A 26715-nucleotide genomic window follows, 5' to 3' on the forward strand; every position below is an offset into this window, starting at 1 on the left:
CATGTTCTGAATCCTCATCAAAGATCACATCTATATAGTAAACTTGTCTTTTCCCCAAACACCTATGGCTTGATTGTTATGGCTTTGCTTGTGACACATAGCTTTTTCCTCCAGAGTTCATTCTTAGATACCTCAACTTGGTTTTCCTTGGGGGGCAATGCCTTGTGCGTGGCATGCTCTTCTAAGGAGGTATCTACGGCACAATTGGAGGTGTCGTCTTGGAATAGAACCTATCCTTAAGTACCAAATCTTCGAAGTTTAGAGCTCTTGTAATAGATAGTTGTGGTGAACACAAATCAAGCACTCTTACCAATCCTTTGAGGGGATTGAATAGGCTGCCTACAAAAAAGGCTACGAACCTCCTTTTTGTCATGTCTGGAAACATCACCAAAAGCCTCTGAAATTTTGCAACTAAGTCTTCTACTATGCCCTCTTGCTTCAGCTGTGTCTAAAGTGAATCTTTGTAACCCTCTTGTCAAACTTCTTTGTGAATGTCTGGCCAAAGTCTTCTAAGGCACTGATTGAGTCAGGACCTTGGGTCATTATGACATGATAATTCATGAGTGAGTCCCTCGAGATGCAAAGTCACAAACTTTATGGTCTCGTGTTTAAACTTCAGATTCAAGTTGAAGAATGTGTCCAATTTCTGCAACAAATTCTCGCTGAACAGCCAGCTGATCCATCAAATGTAGGAATGGTTCTCTTCCCCTAGTGGTGTTGAAATCCTTTCAAGTTAGGAAGTCTGGTTCGCCTGCCTGGGAGCTTGCTTCCGGTTCAGTTCAGTTTGAACTGGGTCTGGGTCTAGGGGGGTATGGTTTGCTTGTGGGATTGAACAGGGTCCATTCTTACGCTGGTTGGTTCGTCCGTATCAAACCCAATTTGAACCAGGGCAGACCTAGGCAAACCAAGTGCAAACTAGGTACATTTCCATTGAGAAACATTCTATAATTTAGTGCAGGAAACAATAGTTACAACATTTGAATAAGATACTTTAACATCACAAAACAAAATTGCTGAAGTTTAAATACGTACTACATCAAATTGAATGAGCCCTTAAAATTTCTTCCTGTGAATTATTTATATCCAATTTCGCATAATGACTCCTGTCCGATTCATTGCAAGCTCTTGATAGTGATAATGCATATTTTAAACAATAAACAATATCTTCAGTAGTTGAAGGGAGTTGCAAGCTGCTTTTAATATTTTTCAAGTAGGATGTTAATTACAAGCAAACAAGCTCTCTATCCAATGAAAAAATAATAAGCATTTGAGAACTTGGAAATTGGCATTGGCATTGGCACTGTTTGTGAATTAACTAATACCATTGATGAAGAAGAAGAAGAAGATTTAGATAATCTATTAGATTATTGAAACTTAGTTTTAAGTTACAAATTTTGAAAGTTGAACAATGATACTTGAACTCAATATTATTTACTTTAATATTTTGATGTTCATAAGATGCTATGATTACAAACTTATTGTGTTTTTATTGGTTTTATGATACTATATGACATTCTAATGCTTTGTGACATTTTAATCTTAATTCATGTTTCTAGGCTGCATATATATACATACATACATATACATATATATATATATACACACACACATATAACCCAAACCCCATTTGCCATACCCCGAATTGGTTCTTTGAACCCAAACCCAAACTTGAAGCCTAACCCGAACTGGCAACTTAGCTTTCAGGGCTTCTCATCATACCTTCTCCTCCCATGCCCATTCCTTGTCTTCATCTCATAGTGTTCAGTAAAGGACATGCCTGTTCATATGGCATTGCCTAAGGCATTGTATTCATCATGAAGTTTTGTCATTTCATCTCCTCGGATGGGCAGCATCTTCTTCCATGAATGTTGCCCCTTCCTTTTCCAGAAATTTGGTTGTAAAGGTTTTTGGATTCGGATAAGCTGAGACACTAACACCACTAGAGCTGCTCCCTTCAATACCATTTTGAATCTGCTGCTGGATCAATCTTGCTAAAAGCTGGACAATTTCAACCATGATGTATCTCATGTTGGTCTGAAACTCCTTGCTTTCCCTGATGAATTCTTGAGAGTTATCATTTCTGTCACCAGTGGGAGCCTCTTTCCTCTTTTCCCTTTTCTGATTTATCAACTCTGTCACTAACACCCATGAATTTTCATGCGCAGGTTGGTAGGATGACAAGCTCTGATACCACCTAAATATCCACACCACACCAAGTAATATATCAACTCAAAAACTCTAGAACTAAATGTATGCTTTACAGTAATTGAGCAAAGTGAATCAATACCACACTAACCAATCAACATTACTCAAAACAAACAAATTGCATGGACAAATCATAGCTAGCTTAAATTACAATGAATCAGCAAATTTGAATGTACATTGCATAGTAGTAAATCTCAGTTCCGATTGTACCTGTTACTGGAAAAACCTCCCGATCTGAAAGTGGTCGAGTGATTAGATTCACAAATTCAGTCAGGAATATGGTTCGACCTGTGAGCTTTATGCCTCCGTGACCCTTTCTCTGCTATCGGAGAGACATAGCAAAGTATGCTTGCCTCCTTGTCTGTACAGGAGTGACAGTTGATGAATGCATACTTGTTAGGATTCACTCTTGCTTGTATCTCTGTGCAGTATAGGTTCACGTCTAGTTCCCCAATCCTCTGTTGCCCAATTATCTGCAATGTTCAAAGAGTCAACTGGAATCCCACTGTCTGCTGACAAGGAAACTATAAATAAAGAGGTAGCGGTGCTGTCCTACTCTCTGGTCTTTGTGGGTTTTCATCTCTTGAGACTTGTGAAACTGCAATATTCCCACTATCAGAATCTTTCATAAAATATTTGAAATCAAAATCTGCTCTTATAAATACCTGACAATGGCAAAATCCAAAACAAGTGAACCACAGATGATGTCGCCTAGGAGGAAAATTAAAATATCCCTAATAGATATTTACTCGTTTTTCCCTTTAAAATATATTCAGAACTAAACATATGCAGACACAATAAAAAACCAGTCGAAAACACCAATAGATATTAACTCAATCTTTCAAAGTAATCCTCAGGATTTAAGCATATGAAGATGCATTACAACCAACAGTATAAAACCAGTAAAACTCATAAAATTCTTCAAAAGCATGTTATTGCATTATACAACAGCAATAAAATAACCAGTGCTCGAAATCCAATCTTAAACACAACTTTACAGTCAGATTGGAAAACTTAAGAAAAGAACTTGTACGCACACGTGAGACACCTGATCTGACGTCTCCAAGGACAATGGATTTGTGTCTACTATCTGCCGGCACGGGGGGGCTATGTCCTCATACTAGCTGAAAGTTGAAGCTTTCCAAATACTCTCGCAAGAGAGAAACTGAAATCTGAAATAATAAATCAAGCATGCCAAATGAATGAGTCTCATCTCCTTTTATCTTCACAGCTGTGACTCTTCGACTTCCTTCGTGGCCTTTCGTCTTATCTCTCTTTGTCCTTTTTGCCCAATTTGTAATATTAAATTGACCTTTTATATTTTGAGACCACGCTCTCCAAGTCAATTTTAATATTATATTTAATATGCCCTTAATATTTCTAATGTCCCAAAAAGGCGACATTACAAAAATTGAATTCAAGTTTTTTGATTTTCTGTGTGTGTGTGTGTGTGTGTGTGTATTTGTTTCTTTATTATTATTTTTTGGTATATAATAAGACTATTAGGAAATTCTGGGCTGCCCCAGTTCATGATGGATTCATGACATTAATTGTATTTTTAATCTTTTTAATGATAGACAAAACAAAGTAGTGTAAAACCAAAACTATACTTGATTTTTTTCTCTTAAATTCTAAATATGCAATTAAATCTGGAGAAAACCACCTTTTGCTTAAGATATTAGATATGTAAAATTCCCTTATTTGTCAAGAACTCTACCAATCAGTTGCTGGAGAAATAAATTGACGATAAAGTGATGATGAGCATTTCTGTAATGTTTGCATCTCAAAGGAATAGAACTAACAGAAAATGGCTATCCTTTCCTTGGATTATCCAAAAGGAAGAGGATGTAGAGCACCATTGGGTAAGAAATGAAGTACTTGGCTTGTTCTAAATGCTAATTTTAAGTTGAGTGCCCATCTTTTGATGCAACTTGTAAACTTAATTTTAAACAAACTGCCTAAGTCATTTTAAGTTAGGCATGTCTTTTTGGGCAACTTAAGTGATGCCTAGCGAAGGGACTCAAGTTATCCCCTCTTTTATGTACATAAGTGACTTAAAAGAAACATGCGACAAAAAGGCAAGGTGACCTCCCCCTCTCACTTCAAAGAGTCATTATCTTAAGGGTGGAGACTGATTCACATTATAAGGTGCTATAAAGCACCCTAAGGGCTCATTTAGAGCTCATTATGTGATGGAGATTCCTGTTTATTGCTGCTGCAACTTGGCTTGGGAACTCAAACCCTTGAGTATCCCTAGTTTCAGGGAGGCACATGGGCTCTCCCTAATTAGAAGGTTGTGTTTTGGTGGAATAACTCCAGTTTATGAAGCCCTAGCACATAGTTTATTCTGAGCTGCAAGTAATTATCAAGTTGAAGGCCAAAGTAGAGGAAGATAACAACATAAAAGCTTCAGATTGGTGGTCATCTACAGCTGCATTTTGTCAATATCTGAGCATTTGTGGGATGGCTGCAAAGGAGCAGCAAAATTATTTGTTTGATTTGTCTTTTTTGGAGATTAGCATTTGCATTTTTGGACAGCTAGGGGTTGATAAAACCCAGAAATAATTCTGAGGTAATTCTGTATCTGACACTGCTTATTCTTTTGATTAAAACTCAGAAAAATGAGGGAAAGAATTGCCATGCTTATTTTGGAAAATCCTGGATTATTTTGTAATTACTTCTGATTAGAATTATTGGGGATTTTTGCAGAGCCAACAGAAAATTTTACGCACAATAATTCTTTTATTTTATTCCACACCCTTCATTCATAAGATGTTATAAATGTATAGGATGATTTGTACTCCAATAACAACTCCATCTTCTCACATGAAATCTAGATGGATTGATCATTCTCTTCCAAATCTCTATGTGAGTTGTGTTAGCAAATCATTCACATTATCATGCTCATGCACAATTACATGCGTACAATAATATATTGTTAAGTTGTTTCTCAACAACTGAATATTAACTTACATAACTCTATTTTATTACACATACTAATAATGCTAGCCTAAACACCCATGTGAGGACTAATTCTTAACAGTAAATTCTGGGCATATCTGGTTATGGACCGGCGAGATCACTGGTACAAATGATTCATCAGACTATTGCCCTCAACACCATATCTACTTAGGTGATGTTGTCTCTTGTATATGTGCAACTTCTTTGCTATGGATTCCTTGCTTTTTCTAATTTTTGAAAGCGCAAAGGTTTATTTTCTTTTATTAAGAAATAGTCAAATTTAAAGCCAAGTTTTTGTCCACAGTTCACATTTGCATTCATTTCATGCCTTTTTTTAAAGTTGCTTCACCCTTATTTTAGAGATCCAAGTTTTGGTGCTTGATGATTCTTCTGAAGAAAACATGCCATCCAAAAATTTATTTACATGTTTCTTTTTTTGATAGGCAATGGGCTGAAGCCTAGATTAATTATTATTATGTTATTAAGCTCAAGTAGACTTGAACCCAAGACCTCCCATATGAGAGGCTCACAATTTACCGTTGTGCTATAGGCTCTTACCTATGTTCATCTTTTCTTTTCACCTTGTAGTAAATTAATTTAAAAAAAAAATAATTTATAGCCAAGATTGCATGGGGATGGGGGTATTTGGGTATTGTGGAGATGGGTATGGGTATGGTTATTTTTCCAAAGCAGGAGACGGGGGTATCTTGGGCATGTTAATTTTTCAATACATATTTAATATTTTATAGAAAATCTGAAAATTTAACGACATTTAGTTTTCTAAACAAGAACAGTGACAGAGTTAAGTGTCAAACATTAAGTTGACGATTAAGTACACAAATTGAGATAACATAGAATCATGGTATCAAAATTTGAAACTGATTATTGATTAGTATTACATATTGAAATAAGCTTGATAAACAAGAAGCTAATATGTAAAGAAAAAACTGAAACTAATATCAGAAATATTAATGAAGGTCCTTAGCTATGATGCTCTCCACTGAGTACCCGGTACTTGGGTATGTGTACCAGTACCTGGTACACACCCCAGAGGTATGAGTACAAGTACCCATGCAACATAGCTTATAGCTAAACCTCTGAGAATATAATACTTATTATATTCATGACTCGAGAAGAATGATTATATAGTTGTTATCTTTGACATTAGATGCAATTCTGAGGAACATAAATGTAATTTCTTAATGCAGGTTGAAGCACATTCAGTGGAGAGAGCCCAAAGGAAGATCAAACGCCATCGTCCACAGGTTACTGCTGCAACTAATGGGACTGAAATTAAAATGAGTGAAGCAACTCTTAACACTACTCAAAAACAAGTTGACAATGCTATGGAAATTGAAAAAATCTTATTGAATGAGAACAATGGTAAGGATGAACTTGATATGGAAGTGGAAGAAGGTGAAGTTGAGTGTGATGTAGCTGTAGAAGTTCACAATGTTGACAAAAAAGAAACAGCAGGTCTTTTCAGTGGTGGTCCTTCAAAATGGCAAGTCATCTTTTCATGGTTATGCTGACATTGCTTTTATAATAATAATTGTTTACGTTTTTGGAAATTTGCATGTTTCATGTGAAACTTCTTTTGGAGTTCATAACTTTAGATCTTCATTTGAGGATACTACTCTCTTTTCTCAACTAAATGTTAACCCATAAGAATCGGTTTTTTTGAACTTTGTTCTGTTTCAGGGATCCTTATTCAAAGGGAATTTCAGCACCTCTTTCGATGGAGCTTCTGCAATCTTCTCTTGGTGTGTGTTTTTTCTAAGTTTACAATGATTAATATAATGTTTAGAAATATTGGCTGAATATTTTGTGATGTTGAATATTGTTACACATTGATGGTTATATTATTTACGAACAAGCATCAAAATAGCTTTGGTTGGAACGCTTAGTTTTTGTGGGCTTTAACGTCTTGATCTTAATTGTATCACTACGAGACACTTGAGAGAAACACCTCCTGCGTGAGCTTCAAGATAGTTGAATTCTAACCAAGGAAGCCTTATTTGACAATATCGAACTCTACAAATGACTAATTAACAGATGTAGCTTTAATTGAATTAGTGCATTGATCTTTTCACAGAATAAGATTCCTAGACAATGTCTATTGATACAAATGTGTGTAATTGTTTTTTCAACATTTGAAGTCTAGATATCTCATTAGGGACACTTTGGATTAATGATATGTTGAACATGGATTGCTCTCATTTGTTCTTCAAATACATTGTGCAATATGTTTATGGTGTCAGTCAAATGCCTAGTGATGTCTATTCTTCTTTGTTGGTAATGGAAACAATTACAGTATTCACTTCTTCAGTTGATCAAGATAATGGACTAACGGTTTCAGAGCATTGTTAATTTTCTGATCACCATCCTTAGTAATGTTACTAATATGTATTGTGTAACATGATTTCATTGGCCTCCTTTAAATATCTTTACATCATGATCCTCATTAGCTAACACCGTTGCTTTATCAACACAACTATCATGTTTAATTGTGAGGTAGCGTTTTACCAAGGGGACCCACCCTATTTTGTTCCTCAAATATAGTTTAGATCCAATTGCTGATTAGGGTTCAGGTTTGGTAGTTTACTAATTTTTTTTTCGCTCAGATAGGGACACCCTCTTTTGCTGCTAGGTCTAGGTAGTAGAGAGGGTTCGGAAACAATCAAAGATGTAGGAAGCTTCCTCAGAGTGTCAAACAAGAAAGTTGACCAAAACTGGCAATATGTGACTAAGTGTCAAAATTTGGGAAAGATTGAGAAAAATTGGCCAGGTGTCAAAATGGGGAAAAGTTTGCAGAGTATGGCCAAGTCTGAAAGTGGGAGATAAAGATAAAATTTGAGCAAGGAAAGGTAAAATTGGCTTAAGTAGGAATTGGAGATGAGACTGCTTCGTTCCCATGAGTTGGAGATGAGGCTCCTCTTCGTTCCTGTGAATTGGAGATGAGACTTCTTCTTTCCCGATCTCAAGGTTGTAAAGTTTCTGCAAATTCTTAATTTCAGATCTGAGATAATACCTTTATATTCTTGCTGTTCTGATCTTCTTATGTATCTGACTTTGAAATGAAAAGATCATATTAATTATCCTTTCAAAAATTATGTTTATCACAGCAAGTATTCATTTGTGGCAGAGTTGCTTAAAGGAGCAGACTTGGTGTTCAATTGTGTGTCCTATAACTACAACTACACCCACCTCATATACCATAACCATTGGGCATGTCCCCTAAAGGGACATGACCCTCTCTAGGTCGGCCCACAATACCTACTAAAAATCGGCGCTCAAAGGAAATGATAAATGTTTAACCAACATAACTAAATAGTTATTGTTAGTGCTAACAAGAGGTCATTTGCCAAGGATTGCCGATCATGCCTTAACCAAGAGTAATGTATTAATAGCCTCTTAGAATGTTATTCTAAATTTCTATGAGAGAAGAGGAATGTGCGGTCTGCACAGTCAGACCAGTATGAGTATCAAAGTTAGAAGTTTAACACTCCCTAACTTGATAATCATACTAAGAGATAACATATCTAGCATCATCAATTATGATGAATAAGCATAGACTGATACTCTATATCTATCTGAATCTTTTGAGCAAGTGGTATCATGGAACACATGATACTACATCATTTAACCATCTTGTGATATGACTTATCACTTATCCTAGTGACGATAGAGTATTGCATGGAATGCAACACACAGGATAAAATCCAAAGAATGATTAAATTCTCAATTTATCCAAGTTGTGACTCACAGGTATTGGCAATCCTATGTCACAACATGATTTTGAGTTAAGATCTACCAGAATATAGAATTAAGTCTGAAGAATAAATTCTTCCTTTTTCAAAGTTGTGATTCATGGGCATAGAAATGTCTATGTCGCAAATGATCTTGAACTTATCTAGATCTAACATTAGTTCTCTACTGTTCAACACATTATCTAAGAGATCGTCACCTCTCATAATGTCTTTTATACAAGTATTCATTATCTTAGAGATCGTCACCTCTAAAATAATGAATACAAATGCTGGAGCCCGTAATAGTCAATAGCCTGACAATAAAATTATTTTATTAATATTTTAAAGAATACAAATGAATTACAATTCAACTATACCAAGTCTTTTCCTGAAGTGATCTATCTTCACTCGAGAGAGGTTTGGTGAGAATATTTGCTGTCTGATCTGCAGTACAAATGTATTCTAATTTTACAGTATTCCTGACAACCATATCTCTAACATAATGGTAAGGACTTTCAATATGCTTGGACCTGTCATGGAAAATTGGATTTATAGAAAGCTTGATGGAACTCTAATTATCACAATGAATAATCATAGGATTCATGGCTTGACCAAATAATCCCACAAGTAACTTTCTAAGCCAAACTGCTTCTCGAGAGGCCATTGCTGCTGCAATGTATTCGGCTTTTGTGGAACTTTGTGCTACTAAAGACTGCTTTTTGCATATCCATGATATCATTGCTGATCCTAAACTAAATCAACATCCTGAAGTACTTTTTCTATCCTTAACACTTCCACCCCACTCTGAGTCTGCGAATCCATATAAATCTAAGTCAACTTTCTCATATTTGAGCCCAAGGTTAAGAGTGCCTTGTAAGTATCAGATAATGTGTTTGACTACAACTAGGTGAATCTCCTTGGCTCACACATAAACTGACTTAAGGCATTAACAACATAGCAAATATCAGGTCTTGTATTTACCAAGTATATAAGAGACCCAATCCTCTGTCTGTAGAGAGTAGAATCTATGGAAGGTGATTTTGCTGCTACTTCTTTAAGTTTATGTAGATTAGTCTCCATTGGAGAAGACAGAGACTTTTAGTTCCACATTCCAAATCTCTTCAAAATATCTAATGTATACTTCCCTTGATTAAGTATAACGCTATCAAATTTTGCCGTACTTCCAATCCTAGGAAGTAATGAAGGAGTCCCAAATCTTTCATCTCGAATTCTCTGATTAGATCTTTTTTGCATTGATCTATGAGATGATCATCACCTGATATTAGTAAATCATCAACATACAATATCAAAATTACCATATCATCTTTATCCCTTTTATAATATAGATTTGGATTAGCTTCATTTTTCGAGAATCCTAAGCTGGTGAGATACTTATCAATTCTTTCATACCAAGCCCTTGGAGCCTGTTTAAGCCCATAGAGAGCTTTCTTGAGCCTGCAAACAAAAACTTTAGGATCATGAGTTTCAAATCTTTCAGGTTGCTCCAAATATGCCTCTTCAGTAATCTTTCCATTCAGAAGTGTTCTGTTTACATCCATTTGATGTACTTTCCATCCCTTCGATGCTGCAATAGCTAGGACTGCTCTTACAGAGGTGTATTTGGCAACAAGAGCAAGGGTTTCGTCATAATCAATCCCTTTTTTCTGAGAGAATCCCCTGGCTACAAATCTGGCTTTATATTTTTCAATACTACCATCAATAGCATGCTTTATTTTAAATATCCACTTGGAAGAAACAACAAATTTCCCTTCAGGTTTTGAAACAATGTCTCAAACATCATTCTTCATAATGGATTGGTATTCTTCCGTCATGGCACCCTTCCAAGCTGTATGTTTAATAACATCTGAAACATTGGTTGGTTCTGATTTAGACAAATCATTCATGTTTGCTGCATAACTGAAATATCTTTTGGGCCTTTTTCTTTCTCTGACTGTTCTGGATGGTGTAGCGAATTTTGTGCTTCTCCCACTGTCTTAATGGCCTAAAGTGGTCTTTTCTTAGAATTTTGAGTTTCTTCAAGATTGAGATTTTGAATTTCATCTTCAATCTCTTCAATGTTCTCCCTTTGAGACTTAGATTGAGTATTTCCTTCAGAACTAGGTAAGGGAGAGGGTTTTTCAGAACTTAGGGCTCTTTTGAATGCTAAATCTTTTCAAAAATTACATCTCTACTAAGTTCAATATTTTTTTGACTAGGTATGAAAATCCTATATGCTTTAGATGTTTCACTATACCCTACAAAAATGTCTTTCCTCCCGGAGGGTTCTAACTTAGTTCTCTTTTCTTTTGGAACATGTATATATATTGGGCACCCGAAAATCCTAAGATGACTTATATTGGGTTTAACTTTAGTAAAGACTTCTTTAGGAGTTTTATCTCTAAGGTAGGAGTGAGGACTTCTGTTTTGAATATAGACAACAGTAGTAGAGGCTTCTGCCTAAAGATAATATTCTAGATTTTGATCAAATATCATAGTTCTTGAAGCTTCTATAATTGTTTTGTTCTTCCTTTCTGGTACCTCGTTTTGTTGTGGGTTATAAGGAACGGTATACTCCCTCTTAATTCATGTTTCTTTACAAAACTCTTTAAACAAATCAAAGGTATATTCCCCTCCATTATTAGTCCTAAGAGTTTTAATTTTATGTCTTGATAAATTTTCATTTAAGGTTTGAAATTCTTTAAATCTCTTCAGAATTTCTTTTGATTCTATGCATTTTAAGAAGTAAATCTAAGTTTTTCTGGAGGAGTCATCTATAAAAAGTATATAGTACCAGAATCTTCCAAGAGAAGGAATAGACATAGGTCCACATAAATCTGATTGGATTAATTCCAAAACATTGTTAGTTTTCCTAGTGCTATCATGAAATGGACTTTTGGTGTTCTTACCCAAAGCGCATCCTTTGCATATGCTTGAGTGATCTTTATTCAGTTTAGGTAAACCAACAACCATCTTCTCCATGGTTGATAAAGTTTTGAAATTTAGATGTCCTAACCTTCTGTGCCATATTTGTTTATGTCAACAACTTCATGAATTAAGGCTTGAATAGGTCGACTAGGTTTTGAATTTAATTCATACAAGTACCCTTTTCTTTGACCAATCAATTTTACTTTCTTAAATGAGGAGTTTTTAGTCTAGGTTATTACTTTACCGTCCATGAATGCAACATTATGTCCATCATCTTCAAATGATGTAACTGAGATTAGATTCCTTTTTATTCCTGGTACATAGAGTACTCCTTTGAGAAGAAGAGAATTACTTGACTTTAGTTTCAAGGTGCAATTTCCAATTCCTTTAACAAAATGTGCTGAATTATCACTGATGGTGACTTCGCCATTGACCTTTTCTGATATAGAGTCTAGTGCTTCTTTGTATCCTGTAATATGTTGAGATGATCCACTATCAATCACCCATGCCTTATTTGAGACTTCATTTGATAGTGCCGAATATAATACACGATTCTCAGGATCATAGTTATCTTCTTCCCAAGTAATGTTTGTATAGTTCACTTGCTGTTTGGAATTCTCAGGGCAATTAGATCTGTAGTGTCCAAACTTTTGGCATCTGAAGCATTTTATTTTGGACAGCTCTTTCTTAGGTTTGTCATTCTTTTGATTACCCTTTTTCGTCTTGAAGTGCTTCTTCTTGCCTTTATAGGAATTTGTATTAAGAACATGAAGTTCTTCATCTTCAATTTTCAATTTTCCCCCTTTCTTAAGTTTTCTGGATTCTTCTTGAAGACAATCTCCCTTAAGTCTATTGGAGTCAGGAAGATTATCTCTGACACTTACTCCTTGTGTGAATGTTTCCCATGAATCTGGGAATCCATCTATAGCCATTAGTGTGTGTTCCATGTCATTAATGATGGTTCCTATACTAGCAAGTTCATCTCTTAGACTAGCAACCCTTAGGAAGTAAGAATTCATCGATCTCCCTTCTTTATTTGTATATGATTTAGTTGCCTTTTTAGTGCGAGAACTCTAGTTGCATTGTTAACCTCATATGCATTCATCATATCAAATGCTGTTTGATGTTTCGTTAGCATGGGTACTATATCATTTTTCATTCCATCTAATATGATCTGAATGGTTTTCTTGTTTCCTTTACTCCAAATAGTTTTGTGAGGTTCAACAGTAGGTTGTCTAGATGTTGAATCAACAAATTGTTTTACATCATTTTCTTCAAGAATCATCATGATTTTGAATATCCAAGCATCAAAATGTTCTTTCCCATCAAACCTATCCTCGGGTGTGATTTTGTATACCATTTGAAGATAGGAGAATGATGCTAGATATATATCAAGTCTGATTATTTGATTTGTAGAGCCTAGGTTCGACTACTAGAGCTCTGATACCATGTAAAGTTTGTACAAATTCTTAATTCGAGATCTGAGATAATACCTTTATGTTCTTGCCGTTCTGATCTTCTTATGTATCTGACTTTGAAATGAAATGATAATATTAATTATCCTTTTGATATTATGTTTATCACAGCAAGTATTCGTTTGTGGCAGAGTTGCTTAAAAGAGCAGACTTGGTGTTCAATGGTGTGTCCTATAACTACAGCTACACCTACCTCATATACCATAACCAAAGGGCATGTCCCCTAAAGGGACATGATCCTCTCTAGGTCGGCCCACAATACCTGCTAAAAATCGACGCTCAAAGGAAATGATTAATTTTTAACCAACATAACTAAATAGTTAATGTTAGTGCTAACAAAAGGTCATTTGCCAAGGATCGTTGATCATGCTTTAACCAAGAGTAATGTATTAATAGCCTCTTAGAATAGTATTCTATGAGAGAAGAGGAATGTGCGGTTTGCATAGTCAGACCAATATGAGTATCAAAGTTAGAAGTTTAACAAAGGTTAAACAAAGAAATAGGGGGATGCGACATGGGTGTGGTCCTAGCAAGATGAGCCCAAAATTCCGTCTACATGGTTCAAAGCTCTAAATAGTAAGCCCTCATTATTCAAGTTGGAGGCCTTGGGCCCATAGAAATCATTTAAATACCAATATAATTAACCCTATGCAAAAGGCGTGGGCCTGATCCAAATGGACGAGACCTTAATTTAATGGGATTAAGCTTCAGTTCCAGTTGTTGCTCATCTGGATAATCTTTGTCTAAGTGTCAAAGGAACGAATAAACACATGTACACACTAGATGTGACAACCGAGGTTTCAAATCTCAGAATTGATAATGGGCTATTTCCATGAATGGTGCTTGTGTTTGGTTTATTGCAAGACAAGTTGCTAATAAATAAATGCCTTGGTTATTTTTTTCATTTTCAAGGCTATTTGTTGTGGTTCTACAACATGCCCCATTTCAAGCACTTGCCCAATATGGGGAACCCCTTTTTATTCTTTTGAGCCTCTTGGTTTTACTCAAGTCTAGAGTCTTTGAGGTCTCACTTGTTGGTTACTTGATATGTTAGATTGTGTTCACCTTCTATGTTCTCGATAGTTGGGTATCTTCTTAAGTGGTTCCTAATAGTCTTCCTGAGTCTTTTGGTCTTTATGGTGAGGTGTGTTTTCTTGTTTGACCTTTTCCCTTTGTTTCTTTTTGATTTTCAGACTTTTGGAGTTTCAAAGTTTCTTGTATCTCTGAAACCCTAAGCGGTTTGAGGGTTTGTTTTCCTTTGTTTTGTTTCTTTGGCCCCCTTTGCAATTTTGACATTTGAGAGGTCATGTGACCTCTAATACTATGAAAAGGGTGAGGGTTCTTTTTCCTTCATTTTTTGCACCCCTTGGCCGACTTTGGACCATCAGTATTGTGGAGGTCTCGTGACCTCCGAAACCCCAAGGTGTCTGATAGTCCGAAGTTCCCCTCGCTATGTTTCACCTCATTGGTCTTTTAGACTTCGAGAGTCCATTGAATTGGCGGACATGGGCTGAAGTCATTAGCCCACAAGACGATAAAAGGGGTCATTAGGATTCATTTTTGTTTATTTTGCGAGTTGGTTTTCCTAGTTCAATTATTAGTGCGACCAGCAACTTGTGAATCATTTCATATCTCTTGCTGTTTGAATCTTGTTTGAAATTTGTGCATTCGTGCTTAGGATTGATAGGGAGATCTTCCTACTTGAGCCCTACCTTCTTGTGGACAACTACAAGGCCCTTCTCCTGACCTTTCTAGGGTTCTTTCTATGACACTACTCTAGTGGAACTTTTTCTCCAATTCCCCTTTCTCCAAAGATCTCTCTACCAAGTTATCACTCTCCTCTACCCACCCTTCTCTCCTTTTGGACTCAATGCTCTAAGTCCACTCCTAGTTCACCATGGCCGTGTACAACTTCAATATGGATGGAGGGGCTTCCAATCTACTTGTTTCAACTAAATTTGGTGTCACCTTGTTCACATCTTCCATAGTTTTGCAATCGATTTCTTCTAACCCTTGGAAATAGGGCTAGTAGCCTTTTAGGCCCAATTAGGCCTACAAATTGGGATTTTGGACAATAATTCTGAAACTTTCTAAACAAGAGCCAAAACGAACTAGCATTCCCAATACCCTTTTCAGAGGTCTCAAAGATTTATAAGGTTTCAAGTTCTCAACTTGTTTGTACAATGCCTTCCTAGAATTAGGCCTAAAAATAAGGGTTTCAAGCTTGTTATTGTTGCAGTGTATTCAAACTCCACTTCAGTGGACTCAACTTGCCTCCCAACTTTGCACACTAGTTCTCTAGACACCACTCTACACCTCCACAGTCTTGGATCACACAGATTAATCCATTGACCCCTCCATTCTTGATCTGCCATCATCAAGACTCCTAGTCGGGTACACTGTCTCGCCTAGGGCTTGATAGCAAAAATAGTAAACCTACAAATCTTGACTCCAAGCACCATTTGTACAAAGTATATACAATGCCTTAGCATATTCCAGAAGGCCATACAGTTCCCACCATTGGAATTCATGTTGGAGCCATTTTAAGTCCTACTTTGTATGGACCAGTAAAGTCACAAAGGAAGGAATTTTATATTACCTACCAAAACCGAAAATCTAAACCTACAAATGCACGCCAAGAAAGTAGAATTAAAGCCCTATCCAACCATGAAAATAAAAATCTCAAGTCAATCCATTATCATGTGGATGCTCGAGTTGCAAAGTGATTGTGACTGGATATGGAGGAAAACTGATAGGTTTTATGACTCGACATTTACAAACTTCCAACCTTGATCTCAAACCTTAGATGGTCTTAAATAATTCCATGGCTCGTACCTCAATTGTCCAAACCAACCCATAACTGCTCTCACCTTCATTGCATAATCTTGCTAATGTTGTCATGACAACATTGCAAAGTTGCAATGTTGTCATTGACAACTTTTGCAATCTTTGCATTTTGACTTTTCTAACACTCATGAAGCCTTCCAATGAGTGTAAAATGACTTCATAAGCATATTTAGACTCATTCAATACCTTTCCACTCAAATCCATCCAATTTAGAGGATAGTTTGACTTTGTTTGACTTTTTACCAAAGTTGCACTATCTTGACAACTTATAGGCAACTCTTTGGCATACCTTGGCAAACTTTTGCCCACACATTGCTTGATCTTCTAGTGACTCTAACACACACTTGGACTCTTTTCTTGTCCTTACTCATTGTTGACTTGGCTAAGGTAACTACAAGCCAAAACAATTTAGGGTTTAGCCTAAAACCCTAGGTGCTCCTGCACCAAGGGTCATCTTCTCGCAGATTCTCTTTGCCTCCTTTATAGCTTTTGAGGTAGGGTTTTTGTTGATATTCTTCCTTTTTACCCTTTTTTTTGCATTTTTCCATTGCCCAGGGTTTCTTCATCAACAATGTCCGCGGTTTCATGTTTTTTGTTAGAATTTTTTGGCCCTTTCAGAGTTTGGGATCTTCGAAACTCTAAAAGACCATGCATTCTTCGAAGTATCCTTTAGCTGCAAATGAGAGTGTTTTTGTGTCCATCTCTCGAAGCTTTTCGAAGGTGTACTTTTGGCCTTGAAAACATGTCATGGCATTTTGGCGTGGAGGAGTTTCAAAACTCCAGTAGTGCATTGCGATCCTGATAACATCAAAACTCTAACCATTGTAGTCTTCAAGGCTTGTAAACTGCTTCATTTCGCATTTTTGACCCTTTTGCACTCGAGAGTTTATTTCACACTCCTTACCTCTGATGATCTGAAACCCTGTTGCCCTTTGATTTTTTTGGATTTGTCAGTTCTGTCAGTATGCTTTTAGTGTTTTAGGGTTTTTTGAGTCTATCTTAAATAAATTAATGTTGTTTAATAGAATAATTGTTCTCGCTTTCAATAAAACGTTGTTGACAACCGTGTTTTGTGTAGGAGTCATCAAAATGTCTACATTACAGCTAGTAAAACACAAGTACATGGGCAAAAAGCTTGCATCTAGGATGGGACGTCGACACTTGGAAATTCGAGACACTGATATTGGTCATATGGAATGGGATGCCTTCTTGCGACAATGTGCTCAGTTAGATAACAGATCTGAGCTTTGTATTGCCTTGGTGCTTTTTGTTTTAGTGAATGCTAGTGCTCACCCTATGTTAGTGCAATCTCTTGACCTCATTAGAAAAGGTCGTCGTGAAGAATAAGGTTGGTGACATTGTCCTCAACCTTAGACCTCACATTATTGAGGAGGTCATACACATTCCCAAGATGGATGCCTTCTGCCGTACCTTTGTTGAGAGAGGAACAAGATTGTTCGAGAACAACCTAGCCTATGCAAACAAACTAATTATTGAGAAGTACTTGATCAATCTGGTCAAGTGCGACTGATTAGAGAGAATTGATATGAGGAGAGGTTATTTGGTTGAAGACATGGGACATGTAGTTGTACTCCTGAGTTGAGCATATGGTCTCCTATTCGCACTGAATCTTGAGCCTTGGATTACACATGATTTTGAGAACTAAGAGCAGGAGGGTCAAGATTTATTGGGCTATTAATCCGTGACAACCTCCATGATCCCCTCAGACAAGTTAAAGACAATCTTAAACTTTATATGACTTCATACATTGTATATCTGCTTGTAGCTAGAGCGGAGTATCTTGAGTTGACTAAGAGGAGATCTTTCCATGATCCAAATTCATGACCTCACATAGTGTATTTACAAATTGTGAAGAAAGAGAAGTTGCAAGATGAAAGTCTAGAATTCAAAATTGTCAACGATGCCTTCATCTTTACAGTCATCAGATCCATTGAGGTTGATTTTGCTAAGAGATTGTCAGAGGATGCTGTTGCCAAGATATGCGCCATAGGTGCATATTCTATTCTATTCAAAACATTCACATACATTTGAATTGCTAGATATACTTTGAACCACAAGAAGCTTCCACCAAAAGAAGCTTCCATGGTATCCCTTTGATAGGTTGGTACTTATAGAGATGGCTAGGCAACTTAGCAACATGTATGAGAACATCAAGCATAAGAAGAAACACTATTAAGAATTCCCCTTCTTCATTGGAGCTCATTTAGTGTAAGATATCAAAGTTTGCAAATCTATAAAGATAGAGTGGGATGAGTTTCCTTTGGAGGAGTTCAAGCTTATCAGGGTGATGTATGAACCCATTGGAACTTACAACCACGTTGCCAAAAGAAGCTACATCTAGAAGACCATTGGACTAATTGTGTGCATGACTATGAAGTTAGAATCAAAGATCACAATAGGCTAGTTTTGGTCTTTAGGCCCAGGATGTCCTTAAGGTAAATATTCCTTATATGGTGTGGGATAAGGATTCTTATAGGATCCTTGATCAGATTTGCAACTAGGATAAGGTATTCACCATCCTATTCTAAATGCAAAGGTTGCCCGTGATGAGAATGATGATATCATGCACCGGGCAAGACATATTGTTGATTTGACTTTGAGATGGATTGCCAAGCCTTTCACTTTGGATCTCGCCCCGATGGAGCCACAATTGGACTTGCATTCCAAGGTGGAGAAGGGTAAAGGAAAGAAGGTTAACAATCCTACATTTAAGCCAACTGCACCTCTCAGCCTTAAAACAATATATAGATATACTAGGTTGGTAGTATATGGTCCTCAAGAGAGGCCCAGGGTTGAGAAGGAGAAAGTAAAGAAAGATAATGTCCTTGTCCAAGTGAGAGAGGAAGCTGTTGTTGCCAATGCATCTACCTTTGTTTGAATTAATAGGACTTACACATCTGCTTCCACTAAAAGAAAGAACCTGAGCCCATAGTGAAGGGAAAGGTTTACAAAAGGAAGAGATCATTAGTGTTTTGCAATTGTAGCCATTACTAGAGGATCAAAAGGTAGAGGAAGAAGAAGAACACATTCCATTTATCTAGAGGACAAGACAGTTTTCACATGCAGAGACCACAAAGAAAGCTAAACTGGCTAAGGCTTCTCCTTCTCAAGGACCCACATAGGCCATTAGTATTGATGAGAGTACCAAAGGTGTGAAGGAGATCAATGTTGAGTTGGGTTCAGACGAATTTGACATATTTGACTTTGAGTCAATCCCTAGATATCAAGATTGACCTAGTGACTTCGTGAGCACAAATTTTGTTCCTCTAGCAACACAAGTTTCTATAGCCACATGAGACAATTCAAGAGTAGGTGCAAGCTGAGGTTCCTCCTCTCCAGACTACAACAAATGAGCAACACAAGGATGGAGTAGGTGGGGATGAGGCACCCAAGGCCACTGAAGAGGTATAAGTCCCAATTCATCCCTCCGAGGATGAAGCTACAACAACCCAAGAGCTGATTTAGGATGAAATTGGCGAGAGAGCTCAGGAGCAAGGTGAGCCATTGGGGGAAGGAGAGATTGGAATAGATAAGCTTATTGAGGAGCCTAAGGGCGATGCTACAATACCTGTACAAGAGGAGTAGTCTCAAGTATCTATTTTTCCACCAACCTCGGTATCCCAATCATAGTCACTTGAAAGGACGATCCCCAATAGAAAAAGGACTAAGCCAACATCTAGATTATGGGCTGAGGTAATGATACATACACATTCGACAAAGAAGGTACAAGATACATAAATGATGAATCCCACTGATCAGCAGGATCAAGTTGCAACAGTGGTGCTACCACAATTGAATATTCCTTCACCGCCACCACAGAATGAAAAGACTCCCAAACCGGAGATGCAACAAACAAAAGAAAGTGTGCAACTAGAGGTTCTGTCTGTTGGCAGGGATCTTATCATTTCATATGAGCCTCTAACCACATCTTCAAAACCAATTTGGTTGGCTAAGCGGTTCAACCAATGAAGAGAACTTACACAAAAGATGAAGATGTGGATATGTTGGTGCTTGGACATTCTTGGCACAAAGGTTAATCTAGCTCGGAAGCACAAAGAATGTCATATGTCACATAGGACGACACTGACTAATGGAAAGCATAGGTAGTTAGACCACCTCCATAAGAAAACATTGTAGATGTCACACCTGACTATTATGTCATGGAGGAGGTTGATTTAGGTGAACCCACAAGAAAAGATGGGAAGGCATTAGCTGCACTGGGTTTAAAATAATTGTTCAAATACATAGTAAAGGATGAAACCCAAATCCAAGAGTGAAGAAATAGAATCAAGTTTTAAAGGAATTCATTTCAAAGGTTGTCGGTCCAATTGTCCCGAATAATCTAGAGGCCAAATTACAGGCTCCACTTGAAAACGAGAAACTCCAAACAATTCTTTTTCCATTTCATTCATTAAGGCCTGTATGGAGTGGAAATCCAATTTTGAGACAAACAATGCAGAGAGCTTGGAGGTTGTATTGCGGCATTTTATGACAATTCTCAATTGCAGAGCTCGACTGGGGAGTATGATAGATGGTGTCCGTGGAGTATTTGACATGAGGGAAATATGGAATGTTGTAAGGCTACATGTGAAGAAGATAAGGAAGAAAAGCTTCCAAATTTTGCTGAAGCTCTACCAGGGTGAGGAGCTAGATAAGTTTGATAATTGGTTAAGCACCATTTATACTGGTGTAAATGATCATGGATCCATGTTTGAGGAAATTGAGTGCAATTTTATTGTTTGGATAAGGAGATAAATTATTTGATGGACTTGATCTCCATCTTGTGGGCAACATTCTCCAACAATTTAAAGGCACCATTGAGGCAGAGAACATTGAGGATGGCCTCCAACAATTGGTCAAATACAAAGAAGATATTCAATATATAACGATAGGAGTCGAAGATTTTGGACAAGTTCGCTCTTCGAATAAAGAAATTCATGAAGGCACAACAAAGGAGTTTGAAATCCGCGTCGATGCATGATTACGAGGAAGTCAAAGAAACTTAGATAGATTCCCTACACAAAATCCAAGAATCTTACCAGATGATTAGGTCCATAAGAGATTCAAATGCAAAATTCAGTTTTCCAGACTTTAAAAATTTTTTGGGATTCAGTTTTTCAGGAGTTTCAGACTCCAAAAGTCTGAAAATTTTCATGATGGCTGGAATCCGAAAATCCAGGTCCAGACTTGGCCATTTCTGGACTTCATTTTTTCAGAGTTGGAGTCGGGTCCAAATTTTCCAGGCAGTTGTGGGATTTCACATTTTTGCACGTGTAATCTAGTTTTGGCCAAGTTGCATGCGGCTTTGGGGTTGTTTTAGCATGGCTTGGAGTTGTCAATCACTTACATACATGAAAGGGATTCCATGTGAAGGATTCAAGTAGACATTTCGAAAGTCAAGATCAACTAGAGATGAAGAACGGTGGAACTGCTGTTTGTTTTGCTCCATATTTGGATGGATTTTTGATTATTTTTGCATAAATGCATGTTATGAATGAATGAGAATCCGTGAATAGCAGTTAGCAACTAGTTTAGGGTTAGATTTGGATAGAAAAATCAGAGTTTTTATTTTATTTTCAGTTTTATGCATATTTGAAACCCTGGCTATTGGTTTTTTGTTAAGCACTATATATGCATCACAAAACAATGTAATTAAGGTCGATATGTGTTTGTAATAAAGCTATTGCAATTGTTGCATCATTCATGGTGTGAGAGTTCTGCTATCTATGGGAAATTAATGAATTGGTGATGCTAATTTATGAGTTTTAGAGAGCCAATTGTGCTTGTTATGACTTATTTCTGCGATCATTAAATTCTGGAGTTTATCATTGTTGCGATTATCTTGTTGTGATGTATTATTGGGAAGATTTCATTGGTGCTATAAGATAAATTTGTCTTTTGGGTGCGTACACTCAAAGTGGCTTCACGATTTTGATGAATTTTGACATATCTTACATCTGCATACTTTTCCATTGGTGATTGCATTTGCAAAGTGTGAATTGTGAGTTCTTCTGGTTTACATTTTGCATCTTCCTGGCGGTTTAATTCGCAAGATAATACAGTGATAATTTATATCTGTTAGGTTTTCAATTTCAACATTTTGCTTAAGTTCTCGTTACCCTATTCTTTTGTGATTATCTTGAAAGATTGGTTAAAATATGAATTTTAATTAGTGATAGATTAATTTGCATTGATAGACTTGCATATTTATCAGAAAACGTAAAATACAAAAAAATGATGTTACTGATATTGCTTGCAGCCTACAGTTTTCTTTGAACCAGCAATAGCCTCCTCATGAACTATTCACATAAGCCTTCAAACTACCCAGGTGGTTGACAGACATCCTAAAGGAACCTTGGGAATAATTCTATTGTTTTTTCAAGAGGGGAATTCGTATCTCAATTCCTAGCTGCTGTCTTGTGTAAAAACGACGTTGGACAGTTCCCTTCTTAACATAGAATTTAATAATAAAATAAATATTTACAAATTATAAAGCAAACAGAGAAGATGAATCGCGATTGAGAGTAAGCAAGTATATCAAGGATACATCCTTACCAAGGAGAGAACGTCTCTTGAAGGCAATTAGCATTGATCAAACTAAGGATTGGGACATTACATACTTTGTGTTGAAAAGGTTTGCCATTGGTGACATGGCGAATAAGAATAAAGAATTTATTAGCAGTGTTTGGCAATCAAGGTATAAACAACAATTTAGAAGATATGTGATATATGACAGTAACTACAGGACCATACAGCAAAGACTCTTTTATTTGGTCAACTTCATACATAGCCGACATTGAAGACTTGATGCAGCAATTACACTTTGCCAGCCATGCATAAAGGAAGTGGATGTTCATAAGTTTGACTTCAGCAAACGTTCATGATATGATGTGGGTGTAAAGACAACGGTATGCAGCAGATTGAATGTTTGATTCATATTGAAGATTCGTACCTAATCAAGCCAGCTTCAATAACCATGATCAGAATGTTAAAAGACAACTGATATAGTCTCTGGTCTATATTAAAAGCACATGTTAATGAGAGACATGTTTAGAAGAGGTTATAAAAAATTGCATCGCTCGGAATTATTAAAAAGACTGTTTCGTTGATTATAAACAGTGATTTTGAAATAAAAAGAAGTCACAATTATTGTATGAAGAATGGTATGATAAATCCCGATATAATAAACAAAAGAAAAAAATCTATTACATGATGAAGGTGATTAGAAGTCTATCCAAAGTGCATGCTGAGATGTGAAGGAATGAACTACCTTAATAATAGTTAAGAAGAAAGGCAATAAAGAAAAGTCATTAGCCAAGAAGAAGACACATCTCTTCAAGCCTGAAAATGTATGTCCTTTCAAAGAGGGAAAAAAAAATTTAAAAAAAAAAAAAAAATATATATATATATAGAGAGAGAGAGAGAGAGAGAGAGAGAGAGAGAGAGAGAGAGAGTATCAAGAAGAATAGAGAACATGTTAAAGTATGGTAGCTGCAGGATATATCTGCTTACCTGCAACGGTTGTATCAGTATAAAGAGTATTCAACATCTGCATACGTAAGGTCATATGTTTATATGACAGATGGTATTGAAGAGTTCATCCGGCATTTGGTAATTAAAGACTCTCACTGTTACGTGACTGTTGGTCATCTAAGAGTCACCAAGTTGCTTTGACATGGCTGTTGCAGTTTTAAGAAGGAACCATTAATCTATGAGGAGGGTCATGTCCTTGGTGTCGGTGATTAAAGACCTGAGAATATGAAATGGCTGTTATGTGACCGTTGATCATCTAAGAGTCACCAATTTGCTTTGACATGGCTGTTGCAGTTTTAAGAAGGAACCATTAATCTATGAGGAGGGTCATGTCCTTGGTGTCGGTGATTAAAGACCTGAGAATATGAAATGGCTCGTCGAGACATCTTTCATCATCTTCATGCACTCAGGAGTTACTGATCAGAACAATGGTTATTCTTGTTCCTCTGATTTTTTTGTGATTGGTGGAAATTCATGTGTTATGTTTTCCTGAGAAAAAGGTGAGTTGTCCTTTATTGGAGATGGATGATTAATGTTCGCTGGAGTATTATGAAGAGTCTTCTTAGTTGACAGATGTAACTGTCATGACAGTCCAAAGTTTATATCTCCCTCTTTTCTTTATGTCACCGGCTATTGTAATGCTGTTTGGAGTGCGAGCGTCAGGTGGTTAATGTACACAAATTTGTATTCCAGTGTTTGGTATTTGGTACACAACAAAGGGTGTGTTTATGTCTGGGTCTCTCTATTGTTGTTATTGGTCATTCATTCTTCAGGATGGTAGTCATATAATCTTGTTATCGCGTATTCATTCTTAATGACGGGAATTGTATGATCTTGCTTATGGTTTGCCTACAGCTCATTGAGTAGTTCATATTTCAGTTATCTTGATTGGCAATTAAATGCTTACATTGATGGTCCTGCAAAGTGTTGATTCTGAAAAGGCAGAGTGATTGAATGGATCATCGTGATTCTATTCTGTTTGCAGGACTGTTATAGTTTGGCTAATATTATTCAGCAGTATAACATTCTCTGTGTATTCATCCTGTGACCTGTTTTATATATGTTGTCTGTGATTCAAAAGGAGTTGTTTACTTTCTGTAGATGTCTAATCCTATAAGGTTACACTACTAGTGATTTTATGTGATAACAATTTTTGATGAAGAAGTCATTCTCCTGTTTAAGCTTGTGAGGCTTTGTATTGATTCTCTCGATTATTCAGTAAAAGATCTACTTTGGGTCTGGCTGAGTTTTTCCCTTCAGGCTGGAGGGTTTTCCCAGGATAAAAATCAAGTGTTGTTTTGATCTTGTGCTATTAAAGTTACTGCTTATTGCATCTATGTTCTTCTGGTTCTCATTTCTAAGAACACACCAGACTTAGAGAAAGTCTTGCATGATTAAATTATTTGCAGACATGAGGGGACTATAAAGAATTTAGGACAGACTTGTGAGAAGTTCACAATCTGATTTGTGATAGATTGAAACGTAAAATATAAAATATATCTGGTTGTCTGCACATGAAAGAATCAGAGTATATTTGAAGGAATTCTTGAAAGAATCAGAGATTATGAAATATATTTGATACCACACAGAAAAAAGAGATCGGAAGGAAAATTAAATTATAGTTAAGAGTGGGGTTACTGTTGCACCAAAAGACCAATCTATCAATGCTCGATACAACTACTCAACTTATAGTACATACGAGGTGGTTAAGCCCTTGTCACGAATTCCGAGAGGAGTGCTGACCAAATTTCCAACAATCTCCCCCTCAGTGTTACCCGAGGCTCTGAGGATTCGAACCTGTGACCAAGCTCTGATACCACTTGTTCGAATGGGGTTGCCATTGTACCAAAAGACTGATTTGTCAATGCTTGATACAACCACTCAACTTATAGTACACAGGAGGTGGTTAAGCCCTTGTCACGAATCCCGAGGGGAGCGCTTACCAAATTTCCAACATATATCTATATATATCTATATATGTATGTATGTATGTATGCATATATAAAATTGTTGAAGTAATAAGGCTTACATTTTTAATTCTTGCTTATGTAGTGATTACATATATATCGTGAGGTCTCATCAATCACAATCGAGGAACCCAATCTATACTTAGTTGCCAAGTAATCTTGCATAATAATAATCAGCAATTTGATTATGCTTGAATAGTTAGGGAACTCACTTGACACCTAATGTTTAATGTATGAATGGATTTTGCTCTTAATCTCTCTCTGTAATGCCTATAAAGGAAGGGGGTTTGTGTAGGGAGAGGGAGAGTAATTTCCGTCACTTGGCAGGTAGGTCCCAAGATGGTTAAGAACCTTGAGGGAGCCTCCTTGTATACTGTTTCACGTGCCCTAGCTTTAGTAATTCCACCATTATCTGTTGGGTCAACAGAGAGGGGTGAGGACAGATTCATTATATAGCAAGAAAGATTTTATTTTATATATTTTTTGGATAGAAAGATCTTAGATCTTGACTAACTAGAAAGATCTTAGATCTTGACTAAGTGTAGTTGCTTGAAGTTAATGGTAATTCTTTCATCCATTAATGAGAGTACTTCACAAGTTTCTCATTTATTTTGTCCTCTTATTGATCATATCCCCTCCAGGTCAAAAATTCCAATGGCTACTCCTAGAGAATATCTATATCCATTTGCTGGGCTTCGTCAGCTGTTATTACATTCATTCACTGGTGCCACTTCCTGAAGTCACATGTACTTCTGGTGCATTGTTTATTGACATCTATAAATCAATGGAGGATGCACATATTCATCTCTGGGCTTTCTTCTTGAGCTCAGAGAATGTCTCGAGTGGAGGATTCAACACATCTTGTTCAAATTTGGGAAACAAGTGATCGGTGGTGGAAAATTGCAGATACAATTTCATCAGCAGGGAGTGGTAATTTGGGCAACTGACATTCCAGCACCATGTTTCAGTCCTGTTTCCTCAATTACAATTTCCAAGAGTGACTTTTACATTTGTAATTCTTGCTTATGTAGT

General features: G+C 36.7%; 1 protein-coding gene across 5 annotated transcripts in view; it reads left to right on the forward strand.

The window, feature by feature from the left end:
• The window catches only part of LOC149530413 (exosome complex component RRP45A-like), a 68851-nt gene that overhangs the window by 39355 nt on the left and 2781 nt on the right, over nt 1-26715 (forward strand). For all 5 annotated transcript variants that reach the window (XM_089811659.1, XM_089811657.1, XM_089811655.1 and 2 more), the window contains exons 7-8: nt 6375-6670; nt 6868-6929. In XM_089811659.1, coding sequence (XP_089667785.1) covers nt 6375-6670; nt 6868-6929 — 358 coding nt within the window. The remainder of the gene's footprint in view (nt 1-6374; nt 6671-6867; nt 6930-26715) is intronic.

This window comes from Cupressus sempervirens, chromosome 11 (genome assembly GCF_028749045.1).
Source record: "Cupressus sempervirens isolate cs-2001-9-10 chromosome 11, ASM2874904v1, whole genome shotgun sequence".
NCBI classification, from domain to species: Eukaryota; Viridiplantae; Streptophyta; class Pinopsida; order Cupressales; family Cupressaceae; genus Cupressus; species Cupressus sempervirens.